At 37.2% G+C, this 14,452-nt stretch overlaps 1 protein-coding gene across 22 annotated transcripts in view; it reads left to right on the top strand.

Annotated features, from left to right (window-relative positions):
- ELAVL2 (ELAV like RNA binding protein 2) overlaps nt 1-3,277 on the top strand; it is a 193,771-nt gene extending 190,494 nt beyond the window's left edge. For 20 of the 22 annotated variants that reach the window (XM_089317905.1, XM_089317915.1, XM_089317948.1 and 17 more), the window contains one exon: nt 499-3,277. In XM_089317905.1, the coding sequence (XP_089174031.1) occupies nt 499-829 (331 nt within the window). In that variant the 3' untranslated portion in view covers nt 830-3,277. The remainder of the gene's footprint in view (nt 1-498) is intronic. The other 2 variants (XM_089317887.1, XM_089317881.1) reach the window with 1 other exon arrangement.
- The last annotated feature ends 11,175 nt before the right edge of the window (nt 3,278-14,452 follow it).

Here is a 14,452-nt window from a genome sequence, read left to right as displayed (position 1 = left end):
CTTTGATTTTTGGGACCGATACTTACACCATTCATGAGTTTGTGTTGGGTTTTATTTTGCATGTACAACTTAATGAAAAGCTGTTTTCTTGGTGCACATTTGATTCAAAGAATATTTCTTTACCACTGGATGCCACTTGGTCTTTTAAAAACCCGTTATTTGTTTCATGTTGCGTTCCGACGTTAAAGCATGTTTATGTGTGTTGGTTCTTTTCCCTCCAGTCCTGCTTATTTCACGAAGCCAGTTCTGATTTCTTTGCTATTGTAGATAATGTTATTCAATACAGAAAATAATGGCCATTTCATAGCATATTAATACATTGATGACATGTCACTGCCAGCCACATGTAGGCCTTGGTTGAAAAATCAAAATAACTGGATGTATCTGTTGGAGGGAGGAGAATTACTAAAACTGCGGATGGGAAGAGAAAAAGAAATTGGTCCATTGCCATAACCAACCTTTGTTTCTTTTTTTGTGTGTGTTTACTGTTTTGTTTAGTAGGTTTTCTCCGATGACCATTGATGGAATGACCAGTTTGGCTGGAATTAATATCCCTGGGCACCCTGGAACAGGGTGGTGTATATTTGTGTACAACCTGGCTCCTGACGCAGACGAGAGTATCCTGTGGCAAATGTTTGGGCCTTTTGGAGCTGTCACCAACGTGAAGGTCATCCGTGACTTTAACACCAATAAATGCAAAGGTTTTGGATTTGTGACTATGACAAACTATGATGAGGCCGCCATGGCGATAGCTAGCCTCAATGGATACCGTCTGGGAGACAGAGTACTGCAGGTCTCCTTTAAGACAAACAAAACGCACAAAGCCTAATGAGCTCTTGTCCTCAGTCCATTTATATATGAAAACTATACAACAAAGGCAAGTTAAGAGAAACTTTATACATTAGTAGATGTCTTTGTAAGTCAGTGTTGAGATGGGGATAAAACGACTACTTAGCATCCTAAGAAATATGTGAGATTTTTTATTGCTAGTATTTGAATTAAAACTTCTTAAATATCTTTTATGTTTGAATATGGACAAGAGGTACAGGGTTTTTACCTGTCACATTGCATTCTATTGCCTTCTTTGAAGAAGGTGGACCTTTTAAAGTGTTTCAGCTAAGGGAAGACATTTCTTTGCTTTTTACATAACTGCCTTGAACCTGTGAGTAAATCTTGAGGCTTTGTGTTGTACTTCCTCAGTTGGTTGTGTCTTTTTTTTCCCCCCTTTTTTTCCTTTTTCTGATTAGCTTTGTGTTTGGTTTACATTTAAAGCATTACTGTTATGTCTAAGAAAAGTATTTTGAAGTTTACATTTTTATTTATGAAGTTAAAAACAGTATTTATTTTATAATTATGATTTGGGTTGGGGAAGGGGGGGGCTACATTATAAACGCTTATTGTAAGAATACTGGAGAACTTTTCGTAAAGCAGTACCTTGCCAAAGAGATAAGAGCCTCTTTGATGTGGGTTTAAAAAAAGCATCTATTTTTATAAAAAAGAAAATTTGGAGAAACTTTTTACTGGTCCTGGAACAAATATTTTGACTTGAATACTTTGAGAAATCTCTTCATATGACACCTAGTGAGCTTTTAAAATTTACCAGGAAATTTGCAGCGGCTGGAAAACTTAGAAAGATTTATGATGTAGAAAATACTTTTGAGATCTTTGTATGAAAGGAGTAGAATCAATGAGGGAACCACTGCTGGTTTCGTTTTTGTAATCACCAGTGGAGCGTCTGATCATCCTGGTTATTATGTGACAGGTGGCTCACATTGATTTGTGATTTTGAAACAAATAAAAAAAATTTACAAAAGAATATATAAGAGCAGGCAAGAAATTTAAATTACCAAGAGATGGGGGAAAAAATCTGTTCTTCCTAAAGAAATCCCTTCAGATAGAGCTCATGGTGTTTAGTGATGTACTTGCAGTATTGTTTGAAGAATTGTTTTGTCTTAAGGAAAAAAAGACGTTGCACATGATTTGTACTGCAGCAAATCAGCAAAAGTGACCTGAGTTGGATATATTTGAAGGTATTTTGAAAGTTACGTTCAAGGCTAACACCTGAGCTTTGTGTAATGTAAATAAGACCTTGTGTTTATGAACCTTTCAGCTAATTTGATTTTTTTTCCCTTACATGCCAAGTGATGTTCAGGTTTTGAATGTTTTTGTATCAGTTTTTTCCTTTGTAAATGGCATTAACATTGTTACTTGAGGTCTTGCTTAATCACTTTTGTTGTCCTGAGGACTTGAATTTACAGTGCATCAGATTTGTTGCTAATTTTGTCTGTAGATAGTCTAGCTTCAGCTGTTTATGGTGATGCTACATTTTCGTTTATAAATATGTTTGTGGTAAAAAAAAAGAGTATAACCATAGGTTTTGAACAAATTTCCTTACATTTTTCATACAAAAATCATAAATATCTGTATGCTATTGAAATTTAACTTTGTATGATGCTTAAACCACTATTTGGGGAAATAATAAAATAAGACTTTACCATGTATGAAAGAAATTTTAAAAAATACAAAATATTTTCTGATTAGCATCTAGCTTATAATAAATTTTCAAAAAAGCTGAAGGCAAAAATTGCCTTCATCAGGATGCACTGAGAACTATATAGTTACGTCCTGCTTTTTGTATAAACTGAGATGCTCACATGCTTCCCCTTAGAACAGGCAATGTGCTATGCATAACATAGTTGTACATTATCTTTGCGGTTGCTTTGAGTTTTATTTTTTATTATTTAAAATTGTAGTTATAAAATTTTTCAGTATAGTACAGTACATATACTGTGAGGCGCGTGCTAAAGTGAATAAGCGAGTTTTCATGCTGACCCACTCAATGCTATTCAGAAATCAATTGGCTTAGCACTTTCTCATATCCTTAGGTGCATTTAGATTGTCAGAGTTAACCTTCTGCGTTTAAAAAAAAAAACTAAAAAGTAAAATACATGTATATACTTTAAAAAAAAAATAATAAGGTTTCCCTCAGGGGAAAACAGCAGCTACATGCTTCTTTCCTATACTACTGTAGCAAACCAAGGCATTGATGAGAGGGCATGCAAATTGTGCTTCACTTTACAGTGTTTATCAGAGCACTTAATACAATGTAAGGCTGGTATTTATTTGAAGTTGTACAGTATGACTTAATTCACATCTGTTGGAATAGAAAATATATTCTGTTGAGTATTTAAGAGGCTGTACATGTTTTCTTTTGTGTTTGGATTCTTTGTACTTTTTCATGTTCAGTACATCAATAAACAAAGTTGAAGGGAAAGAACAGTGTGGTGAGTAGGTCTTTATACACATTTTGGGGGCTTCTGGGGTCAGTCTAATAAACACACTTGTGTTCTTGAGTTGAAAGAGGTTTCCTCAAAGCACTGAAGGAAAAAGTGTTTTCTGAAGGAAGAATTCCAAAAGACAAATGGGTTGAAGTAGAATGTACAAAAACGGTTTTGAATGACACCTTCTGATACATCAGCTTTCAGATACTATATGTGAATAATTCTTAGAGGGGCACATTGTAAGGGTTGGGAAATCAAATGCTTACATTCCACTGTGGCTCTGATTTTACCTTCAACTTTTCACACACAAGCAAATTGCTGTCAGGCATTTATAAGTTAAACCAAATTGAAGGAAGATTATTTCTTCTGCTCTCATCGGCAAGATTTAATTGACTTGTGTGATTAAGTGTTGGTGTGTGAAATTTACTTTTGTGGCATGCGTGCTACATGGTTGAGATTATTCTCTGAACTCAGAAACTCCAGTTTCTGCTAGGTAGGGGTTGGTACATATCACACAGTATACACATCATAGACTGTATTGACCCTGTTTTTCTTATGTGTTGAGTTCTTGTAACACATCTTTAATAGGTTTGTGGGTGGGAGAAAATGATTCCTTGCCTTTCTTTTATGCAAGGATTCTTGTATAGAACTTAAGAAAATTGAATATTGTAATGAAGTATGCTTTTAAAAAAATAGTAGTAAGTGGCTTCTTTTAATTTGATTCTCTCGGCTTTTTTGGTAAAAGCCGTTCTAAAAGTAATTGTCCTGAATTCACAACCTAGTAGTCAAGAATGTAGTTGAGTGACAAGCACTTCTTCTTTCAACATGCAATTAATTTCAAATCTCCAAACTCTTCTTTATTATATGAATTTAATACTCTAATTTTGTGATGTTGGAACATCCTCCCCTTGCTTCTATCCTCTTGAATGCCTTATCAGTATTTTGACTGGTTTTGCATGTCAGCAATTCTTTTGTATTTGAGCAGATAGTGGAAAAATTCTCAGTAAAGGAGGTTTGTAAAACTGTTATATTTGAGGAGAAACTACATTGTTTCCCTCAGAATCTATCACACAAGCTTGCAAATCATTTGGAAAGTACTGTGATTTAATGTTAGAGTAGCCAACATAAAGTCTTAATATCATATTATTTTAATTGAGCAAAAATTCAGCAATTTTATCTCATGTAAAAAATTATAATATTTATATTTTACAAAAGGATCAAAAATGACTTGTAGCAGGAACTTTGCAGCTGACTTACTCAGAGTGTTGCCTGGAATAATGCACATCTCCTAGCAGTAAATATATTGAAATTTGAGTATCTGAGTCACTGTTAATATATTTTCATAGTGATATGCACATGCCTTTTATTGGTTAGAAGAAGAGAGAGAGACAGTGGTTTTGCTTCTTTCTACTTCCGTTGCTATATTGGAACCTCAAGTAGTGGGGAACAAACAGAAATATTGACACTCAAAACAATTATTTGATAGAAGAGCATGTTAAATCTGTCACTGAAATGAATGTCCATTTCTCTACATTCTTCCTCTGAAAGTTCCTCGAAGTAGGCTCGTTTCCCTTCGAGTGGGAAAGAAGCATCTGCGCAGTTAGTATAGGCAGCCCGTCATGGTAGGGTGGCCCATGTTGAAACTGACTTTCCACAATTCTGCTTCCTAGAAATAAAGGATCTTGAAAATCACACTCGAGATATGGAGTACAGACTGGCCTCCCAGCCTTGACTACAGTGTCATAATTGCTGTGAAAGCCCAGACCAAGTCATCAAGCTAATTTGCTGTAGTTTTGATAAACCCAGTTAAAATTCACAAACGTGGACCTGCTCAGCATTTCTTAAATTGTTTTTGATGATTAACTCATTTGTGCGATTTTTAATTGACATAATATCATTTAGTGTGCCTTTACTCTTACTCATTAATACACAATAAGACACTGCATCTGAGTGGGGCCACTGAGGAATTTGGCTTTGGTATTCTTTCTTCTCTAAATACAGGCTTTATGGGGAGACAAAGCCTAATGGTTAAATATCCCAAATATTGCTTGGCTGATTTTGCTCTACTTTGAGTTACAACACAATGTTAGTTTTGCAAATTAAGTATTAACATCATTCTTACTCTAAACAACTTAAGATGTAGGTTGACTAATTACTAGCCATTAAAAACACTCATAGATGCTACTTGTTCAAATAAATACTTTATACCAACCTTATAAGCATGAATGCAAGGAAATAGTCTATTTTTGCAGACATGAATGTATGGAAGATGTGCTTCTCTGCTGTTGATCAAGCCTGTCCTGTGCAGTCCAGAAGATTCCTGCGTATCCACAAATAACTACACCATAAAAACAAGAGTGCTGTGCACAGAGTATGTTTTAAAAAAGGAAAGCAGTGGCTGTGTGTGTGTGTGTGTGTGTGTTTGTATGTTTGGGTTGGGGGTAAAATCAATGGGTGGATAGGGTAAGCCACACAGAAGTGGTATGAATTTATCTGGGTCATTTAAGAGTAGGAAGAATTTAAGATACTCGAAGAGGAGATTCAGGATGAGAACTCTATGATCAGACACAGGTAAGCCCCTGTCTATTAGTATTTTCTGGGCAATTAATAAACTAAGTCATGTTTGATACAGACCTGCAAGTCCCTTAAACCTTTCTGGGTTTGTGACTAGTTAAATTTCAGATGAGTACAATATCTTTGATGAAAAAGAAATTGTAGGTGAATGTCAAAAGGTTTTCTTGTCCTCTTGCGCATTTCTCCTGTAATAGTAAAAGTATTTGCCACAATAAATTATATGCGATTTGGGAAGTTGCATAGAATTTACTAGCCAGGACAATGCCTTCTTTTAGAAGAGGTACCTGTTTGAAGCATGCTCTGTAATATGTGAACAAAAATGAGCAGCATCTCACCAGTAATAGAATACTGAACCAGTCTTCTCAGAGTGCATATATATTATATACATATATACCTTTCAAACTCAATGGTCTATAATAAAGTGTGACCCTCCTTTGATATTTTTACCACTTCTCCTGCTGTAGTACCTGGCTTGTGCTTTTGTTGGATATGTATTTTTACATTTTTCTCTCTCAAACATCCAAGGTAAGGGTGAAACTAAAAATCCAAGTGTTTCTCAGGTATTAGAGGTTTTAGTTTTTTTTAGAGGCTTTTTACCTTTGTGGTGTTTGGAAGTTCATTTAATAGCCATGTCTTCTCTTTCAATGCAGAACTACAGTATTTTAATAGCAATTCAGTGGAAAGGGCCAGCTGGTTTGTTTTATTCAGGAGAGTTCTTTGACCCACGGGCTGTTGGTCCCACTGATTTTCGTGGTATACTCCTGAGAATAATCCCTGTACAGTTAAATGTGTGTTTCAGAAACAGCCAGTCCTCTGTGGATCTTTCTGTAGATGGTTTACGAATGAAAACCACCCACTGGGTGCTCCCCCCCCTCCCCACTGTGAAGCACAATTGGGAAGGTAGCTTCATGATGTGAACCCCAGGCTTTTTATTGCAGTGGTGGCAAAGGTGCAGCAAATGGCTATGAGAATGAGGGAGGGAGGCTCTGACCCACAGGCATTCTAAAAATGCAGAAGTTTTATTTCTTGGATCCTGAAATCAATGTATCAGGAGTTACAAGCACCATGTTGAAGGTAAATCTCCATACTTTTACATGCATGTTATAAATCTCTTAACATATTTTGTAAAGTATCAGGTAATAATTAGAAATAATGCAGGTTTTCACATGAAAATTTCCTGAGATACTGTCAAAAAGGATAAGGCACTGTTACACATAATGTTGAACCAAAAATTATAGTTGTTGCTGTAGTTAATACTCTTTTACAGAATTTCATCTCCTGAGAATTGTTGCTGGTCTGTGTTCTCTGAACCTCACTGCATGCTAGAAGCAAAGAAGTATCTGTCTTGCATCCATCCTTTGCATACAGAAAGCCTTTTTGCTACGTTCAATTGCTGCATGTTTTCTGTTTTCAGGTGAGATGCCCTGAGTACCAGATAAAATATCCATGTTTTTCTTAAATAAGAATAACTTTTTTCTTTCTTTTTAAGATCTGTTTATTTGAAATGTAGTGTTACAGAGACAGAGGGAAAGACAGAGATCTTCCATCTGCTGGTTCACTTCCCAAAGGATTGCAAAAGCCATTTCTGGGCCAGGTTGAGGCCAGGAGTCAGGCATTCCATCCGGGTCTCCCTGTGGGTGGCCGGGCCTGTGTACCCGGGCCATCCTCTGCTGCTTTCCCAGGTGCATCAGCAGGGAGCTGGGAAAGAAGCAGTGTAGTGGAAATCCAGTTGGCACTGCATTGTGGGATGTCACAATTGTGTAGCTGCCTAACCTGCTGTGCCACAAGGCTAGCCCTATGAGTTTAGTTTCCAAATAAGTAATATTTAACTTTTGTAGCAAATGTAAAAATGTGTGCTTCCCAAGCTTTCATGCTGTGAGTTCTTGTCCAGAGGGGAAATTCTACGTTGACACACCTTATAGCTACTTCCTGGTCCAGCAGCTCATTGTGGAATCTGGGATGGGAAGATCTGTTCTAAATATATACTTTATTTATTTTTATAATTTCCATTCTTTGATTACATGTTCATCAGGTGCCACCTCTGTATCAGCCTGTGTACTGTGCTCTATTTTGTGCTAAAAATTTAATCTCCGTTCTAGTTTTGAACTGGAAAACGTGCAGGGGTCTTGTTCGTCATTTTGCAGATGTGTAAGGCAGGCCTAGAGAAGTTAAGTCTCTCCAGGGTTCTTTTGCTAGCCTGAGACCTGGCACTTTGTACCCCGTTCTGCCTCTCAGAACTTTGCCCTCCATTACCGAAATAGGAAAAGCTGACTTTCATGAACTATTGTTTGTTTTGTGGAATCAGATTTCTGGAACCCTTCAAGGTAGGTATAAGATGCAGAAGTTGAACATAGGTAAGTACATATAGTGTTTTATTTTGATGCACTCAATATTGTTTACATCCTTTTGAATAATTTCAGTCAATATAGTCACTGTAGAAATATTAAATGCAAAAATAGAAAACTTCCTTAATCCTCTCAAAGTTTTTGTATAGGTTTTGTTTCCTTAAAGTCATGATTATATAGGTAATTTTTTGCCACAAACTTAAAAATATTTCATTCAAAAATATTTAATTTAAAAATTGTACAGATTTATGGGATAGTATGTGATGTTTCATTACATACTGATATTTTATAATGTACAGACATGATAAATACATTTATCCTTTCAGATATTTAACCCTTCTTTGTTAGAGAAGATCCAAAAATCCTATCTTGTAGTTTAATAGGGAATTATACAGTAAATTATCATCTGTCTTCTTCCTACTGTGCAATAGAACCCCATAATGTCTTAGTCCTTTCTAACTGTAATGTTATTACCTGTCAGTTAATCTTTTCTAATTCTTTCCTCCCCAGCCTCTGGTAATAACCACAATTGTATTTTTAACCTCCCTCACCATAAACTTTGCAAACCTTCAAATTTGCTTTTTTTTTTTTATAAGGGTCTTTTCTCCTTTTTCTGGTTTTCTGTGTGTATGGAGAAACTTTAATAGACATGCATCCTGATTTTGATTTAAGGCATGTCAAATAAAAGCTGTTGTCTGATTTTTATTGTAGCAATCGTACTGACATGATGTCAGGGATAAAAATCAGAATTCTCTGTGGTTTCCTTTTACAACTCTATTCTTCCAGGCTTTTAGAAAGGCTGAATACTAACTGGGAGTACAGAGACTGGGGTTATCCCTCCAAATCCGTTCCAGGTGGTGATGCCTGTGTGGTAATTTGCCACTATTTTAGTTGTGCAATTTGGTGGTGAGCTTTGGCTAAGCAGCACTTCCTGCATGGGGGAGAGAAGGAATATGAAGCTTCTTTTTTAAAAGCCTTTGGACAGAGGAAGGGTAGATATCTAAGAATACTGATAAGTCAACTGTTTCTAACCTTTCTTAGCGAAAGTGAATGCTTCATTCACTAATGGGAGCTAGGAGGAAAGGATGCCACTACTCAAGCACAGGTGAGTGATTTTTTTCCTCCTTTTTGCCTTGAGTCTCTGATTGCAGTGATATTCTCTCTTGCAAGGGTCTGGGTAAATACTGGCTTTTTATTGCATGTGCTCAGAGAAGTAGCTGATGGTAGAAGAGCACTTTGAAAAGGATTGACGAGACTGAAAGACGCTCGTTAGAGTGCACCTGGATCCTGCCATGACATCACAGGCAGACCATAAACGGCTCTCCAGAAAGCACGACAGCCTTTTTTCACCCCTTTCTTAACAATGAGACGAAGATTGGGCTTGTTCTCTATTCAAGCATCCTTATGAGTAAATGTCTATTTTTACGGTAGAGCTGCACTTTAAAAATAGCTCCAATCAGTGCGACTCTTTTCCCCCATATGTTAAAAAGTTATACATGAGTTAAAATATCTCAGATTGCTTGAATTCTTCCAGACTCAAGGCACATTCCTTTTTCCTTTTCTTGAGTGTTGGGGGGATGGAGGTTGAGTGGAGGAGTGGATTAAGTACAAAATGAAGACGGACTTTCTGCGCCCCTCCAGCCCTATAATTGCTCTTTGAGACTTTGTACCAGTGGCAAGGCTTTTAAACCAAGATTTGAAATCTCTATTAAAAAATTCATTAATATTTGGCGGGTACAGTCTTCTTCCTGGAGCGATTGTTTATTTTTGTTGCTGAGAGCAATTAGCTAGAACAGTCACAGTTGCAGCTGTTAGATACTATAAGCTCCAGCCGAGATCACGAAAGGCCTTATGCACATTTAGAGTCTGTATTTGGATTGTTTTAATGGGTGATTCTTCTGGAGTCTACTGCGTTAGCTAATTCGATTGGGCGATCCTGTGCCAAATTAAATGTACAATGGGATCATCAGCATGCTGTGTTGATCAGAGTCACTTAAACACCTTGCTGCTTTGTGGAAGCCAGGATGGCCATTACTGCTGTGTGCAGAAAGAACTTGCACCATCCCTTTCTCTGAAAGCTCTCCCTGCAAACCTGAATGTGACTCATACCAAAACATGCTGTTTTCTGGGGAATTTTTCCTTTTGTGTTTACTTCTTGTTTGCGGTTCTTGACTTGTTGTGGCTTTTGTGGGATAATCTGCATGAGCAAGTCTAGGAAAGAGACTTACAGATACAATCTGGTGCCCATTGATTTATGTCTTTTTCTAGAGTAGCTTCTTAGAGAATCTTGGCTCTGATTTAATGCCTGACACTTCAGAAACAGCAGCTCAAATGAAGGGATTGTTGCACTATTTTTATAGTGTCTGTGCTTTTGCCTTTGAATATCATTTTGGTGGAGGAGTATGTGTGTCTGTACTTGAGAGTACTTCAGAAAGCTTGTGGAAAAAATGGAATTAAAAGATAAATTTATTTTGATGCAAAACTTTTGAAACCCATATGTAGTTTTTTTCATAATACACATTTTCCATGATCTTTTTGAAAACCACTTGAATGTATGGATTTCAAAAAATTTTGGGCCGGCGCCGCAGCTCACTAAGCTAATCCTCCGCTTGTGGCGCCGGCACACCAGGTTCTAGTTCCGGTTGGGGCACCGGATTCTGTCCTGGTTGCTCCTCTTCCAGTCCAGCTCTCTGCTGTGGCCCGGGAGTGCAGTGGAGGATGGCCCAGGTGCTTGGGCCCTGCACCCGCATGGGAGACCAGGGGAAGCATCTGGCTCCTGGCTTTGGATCAGCGCAGTGCGCCGACCGCAGCGGCCATTGTGGGGTGAACCAACAGCAAAGGAAGATCTTTCTCTTTGTCTCTCTCTCTCACTGTCCACCCTGCCTGTCAAAAAAAATTTTTTTTGCACCAAAGTAATCTTTTAATTCTATTTTTGATAAATATTTTGAAGTACTTTGTATTGATTAACTTACTACTTTAAGAGTTATAATTTTACACATTTTCTCACTTTACTCTGTGAGGAACCTGTGAAACAGAATTCTATATTGTCTCCATTTTACACAAGTATAGGTAGGTGGGTGGCCAGCCACTTTCTTAACTTCCCTGTGGTGCAGCCATTAGCTTTGTGTTGATAAAATGTTTTGTATTTTACTGCTAGTTGATGGACTCCCCTTTATTTTGAAAACAGGTAGAAGTTGCCCTCCTATCCCTGGCTAGTTTAATAAAGTGGTTTATTGGTAGAATAGAATTAGGCTATGTTACTTTGGCTTTTTGGGGTGGGGGACAATAATTTGCAAATAGTAGAGGGTTTTGGTAATTTTCTTACAAGTGGGAACTAAAGCACACACTGAAACTTTGTGTCCTCATAGCTAGCATAACTTAATTAGAAGTCATTACATTTTGATGAGATTTTAGACAATTACATGAGGATAATTTTTGAGCATCTTTTCAAATGGCAACTTATTGACCAGATGGCAGCTGTCTGATCGGCTTTCTTGAGGCTATTACTAAGTCAAGTGGAGTGATTCTTTAATCACACCCCCTCCCTCAATAAAAATCTTCGTAGAATTGGAGAATTCTGTATGAATAATGTAGAATTAAAATTTCATTCAGTAATTAATAGTTTTTCAACAAATAATTATAAATTTATTTTTAAGTGGTGTGAATCTTCTGCAGTGTTCATGTTCTGAATGGACTACACAAAAATTTCAGTAAAACACAGTATCTTCTTTCCTTATCCCTTCTGGAAAACATGGAATAATTGTAGTAATTTGAATTATTGGTGAATTTCTTCTTTCTTCAAATTCCTTGAGACCACTTTTTGATCTTTAACTAGTTAGAAACCTAACCAATACGTATTAGGGCCTTTAGCATGGACATGTCTGTTAGACAAAGGTCTTAATACTCATATTTGATTAAAAGTGTATTTGAAGATAGTATTATGACATAATCTTGGATAAATTATTTAAGGCCTCAACAGAGATTTTGGTGAGAAGGAACTGTCAGTGAAGATAGGTTGACCAGATGTCTGAAGGAGAGACAAGGGTTCTGTGTTAAGTCCCTGTTTGTACCCTGAAAAACTGGAACCCTAGGACCACAGATATAGGTCAAACAGAAAGACCTCCATTAAGAAGACTTCTGAAAGGAATTACAGAAGTGATCCTGAGGTTTTGAAGACTAAGTAGCTGTATTAGCCTGAAAGTGACGCATTAGATCCTAGCTGAAATATGTCTACAACAGACTGGAAACAATTATGAAACATTCTGTTGTCACAGTGATTCTCAAACTTAACCAAGCATGATACTCACCCTTGGAGCTTACCAATATGGGTGATGCTGACTGACCCCTGAATTCTGATTCTGGCTGTGGGGTGAGTCCCAGACAGGCTGTAAGGTGGAGAGGAATTTTTCAACAGAGGCAGAGACAACCTGGTTTAGTGTTGGGAATTAGCTGATGAGGGTACATGCAGTCTGAGGTGTTCTTACTCCTCTTCTTCCTCTATTGTGTTCTTTTTCGATTCCAGCAAGCTTATGGGTGAGGATTCCTACCCTAGCCTTCACCCAGAAAGTGTACATTGGACTGTGTGTTTGGGGTCAGGCGTAGTACTAAGCACTTTATACACAAGAATTCACTTAACGTCATGAGAGAAGTTCTCATTAGTTCAGTCTTCATTGTTGGGGGTAGGGGTGGGGGGCACTTTAAAGAGGCTTTAGAAAGCTTGTCCAAGAACTATACCGAGGAATTGCTGAGCTAGGGCTGCTTGGCCCTGTCAGACTTCAGGGCCTGCTACTGTGTTAATGACACAGTACTCTGTAATGGATGATTGTGGGTAGCATAGCAATATTCTGATTTTTGGCCTCAAATGGGGCAGTTTGGTTTCATTGCTGAAAAAACATCTGTTGAAACAGAGTCCAGTTGAGTTTTGTTTAGGGGTGAGGGTGAGACTATAATGTGTAGATAGCGTTTGTTCCTGTTGTAGTTTTTTATACTGGAAAATCCTTAGGATAGGATCTTTGTGGGATTCAGCCCGAGGTCTGTTTCCCTCTGTGCTCACTGCAGTGCCTTGTGCATTGTGACTGTGTAGAATGGTTGTAGAATACATGAAAAGGAAGAATGAAATCAAAATTAGGGTGTGAGACCTGATTCATCCTGAAATTTATCTTTTCAGGAAGTTAGTGTTAATGATATCCTTTAATTTTTTGATGGCTCAGGTTTGCTTATTTGTTTTGAAAGTGAGTCAGAGTTGAAAATAATGCCTAAGTTGTTAAACAGGGACTTCAGGAAACTTGGGGAGAAGGAAGTGTGCTCCAGAAGAAAGTGCAACGTCCACTCTGAATTTTGCTGTAAAACTGTTTCTTAGCTCCTTGAATAAGTATGAATGTTTCCTGTGTAAATTTAAGAATGTGAATAGTCAAGCATAACGCCTTTTCTCTTGGATTATGTATAAACTGCTATTATGTCTGGAATCTGAGTGTGTGTGTGTGTGTGTGTGTGGAAGAATGAGAAAGGCATGCAAAGGTAAGTTGAATTGTCGTTGGTATTAAACCTCAGGGGTTCCAGGTTAGCATACTTAGGATACTTCCTAAGTATAACAATTTAATAGCTATTTACTTTTTGAAAGGAATATTATGTTAAATAGCCAGAAAATAACCTGCCCTATTTGAATTTATACATAGTAGTAGAATATCCTTTGCTTAGGATTATAGCTTGACTAATGCTATTTCTAAACCAAATCCAAGAATCTTACCAGAATATCAAGATGTTAAGTATGGTGTAGAGTTGTAGGATATGTTTGGGAAAATACCTCTGATTCTGTAGACTTTCATACTGTAAACTGTCTTGTCATAATGGCTTTCTTTTTTTGTAATCAACCGTGACTGAGTTACTAAGGTGGGTATTTCATGTGAGTTACCATTGATTTTCATAATTCTATAACATACATATTATCCCCATTTTACAGATAGGAAGACTTGAGGCTTGAGGATACAAGGCAGTCTCATAAAATAAATGATTTGGATTTTTTCATCATCTCTAAATAGAACAGAGAGAATTCTGTTTTCAGGTGGGTGAATGAGAAGTGGTATCTCTTATAACTAATCTGGTAATGTAAGCATGGTAAAAGGACTGAGTTTGGGGATTAGAACTCTGAGATTTCTCTGGAAATACTCAAATATATTTTCTAGTAGCACTTTATAAATTGAAGTGCGTAAACCTGAAGGATTTGGATTTCTCTGAAATAACATGTAATATTTC

The sequence above is a fragment of the Oryctolagus cuniculus genome, chromosome 1, assembly GCF_051225735.1.
Source record: "Oryctolagus cuniculus isolate XC-2025 breed Fujian yellow rabbit chromosome 1, ASM5122573v1, whole genome shotgun sequence".
NCBI lineage: Eukaryota > Metazoa > Chordata > Mammalia > Lagomorpha > Leporidae > Oryctolagus > Oryctolagus cuniculus.
This window is presented reverse-complemented; position numbering and strand designations above follow the sequence as displayed.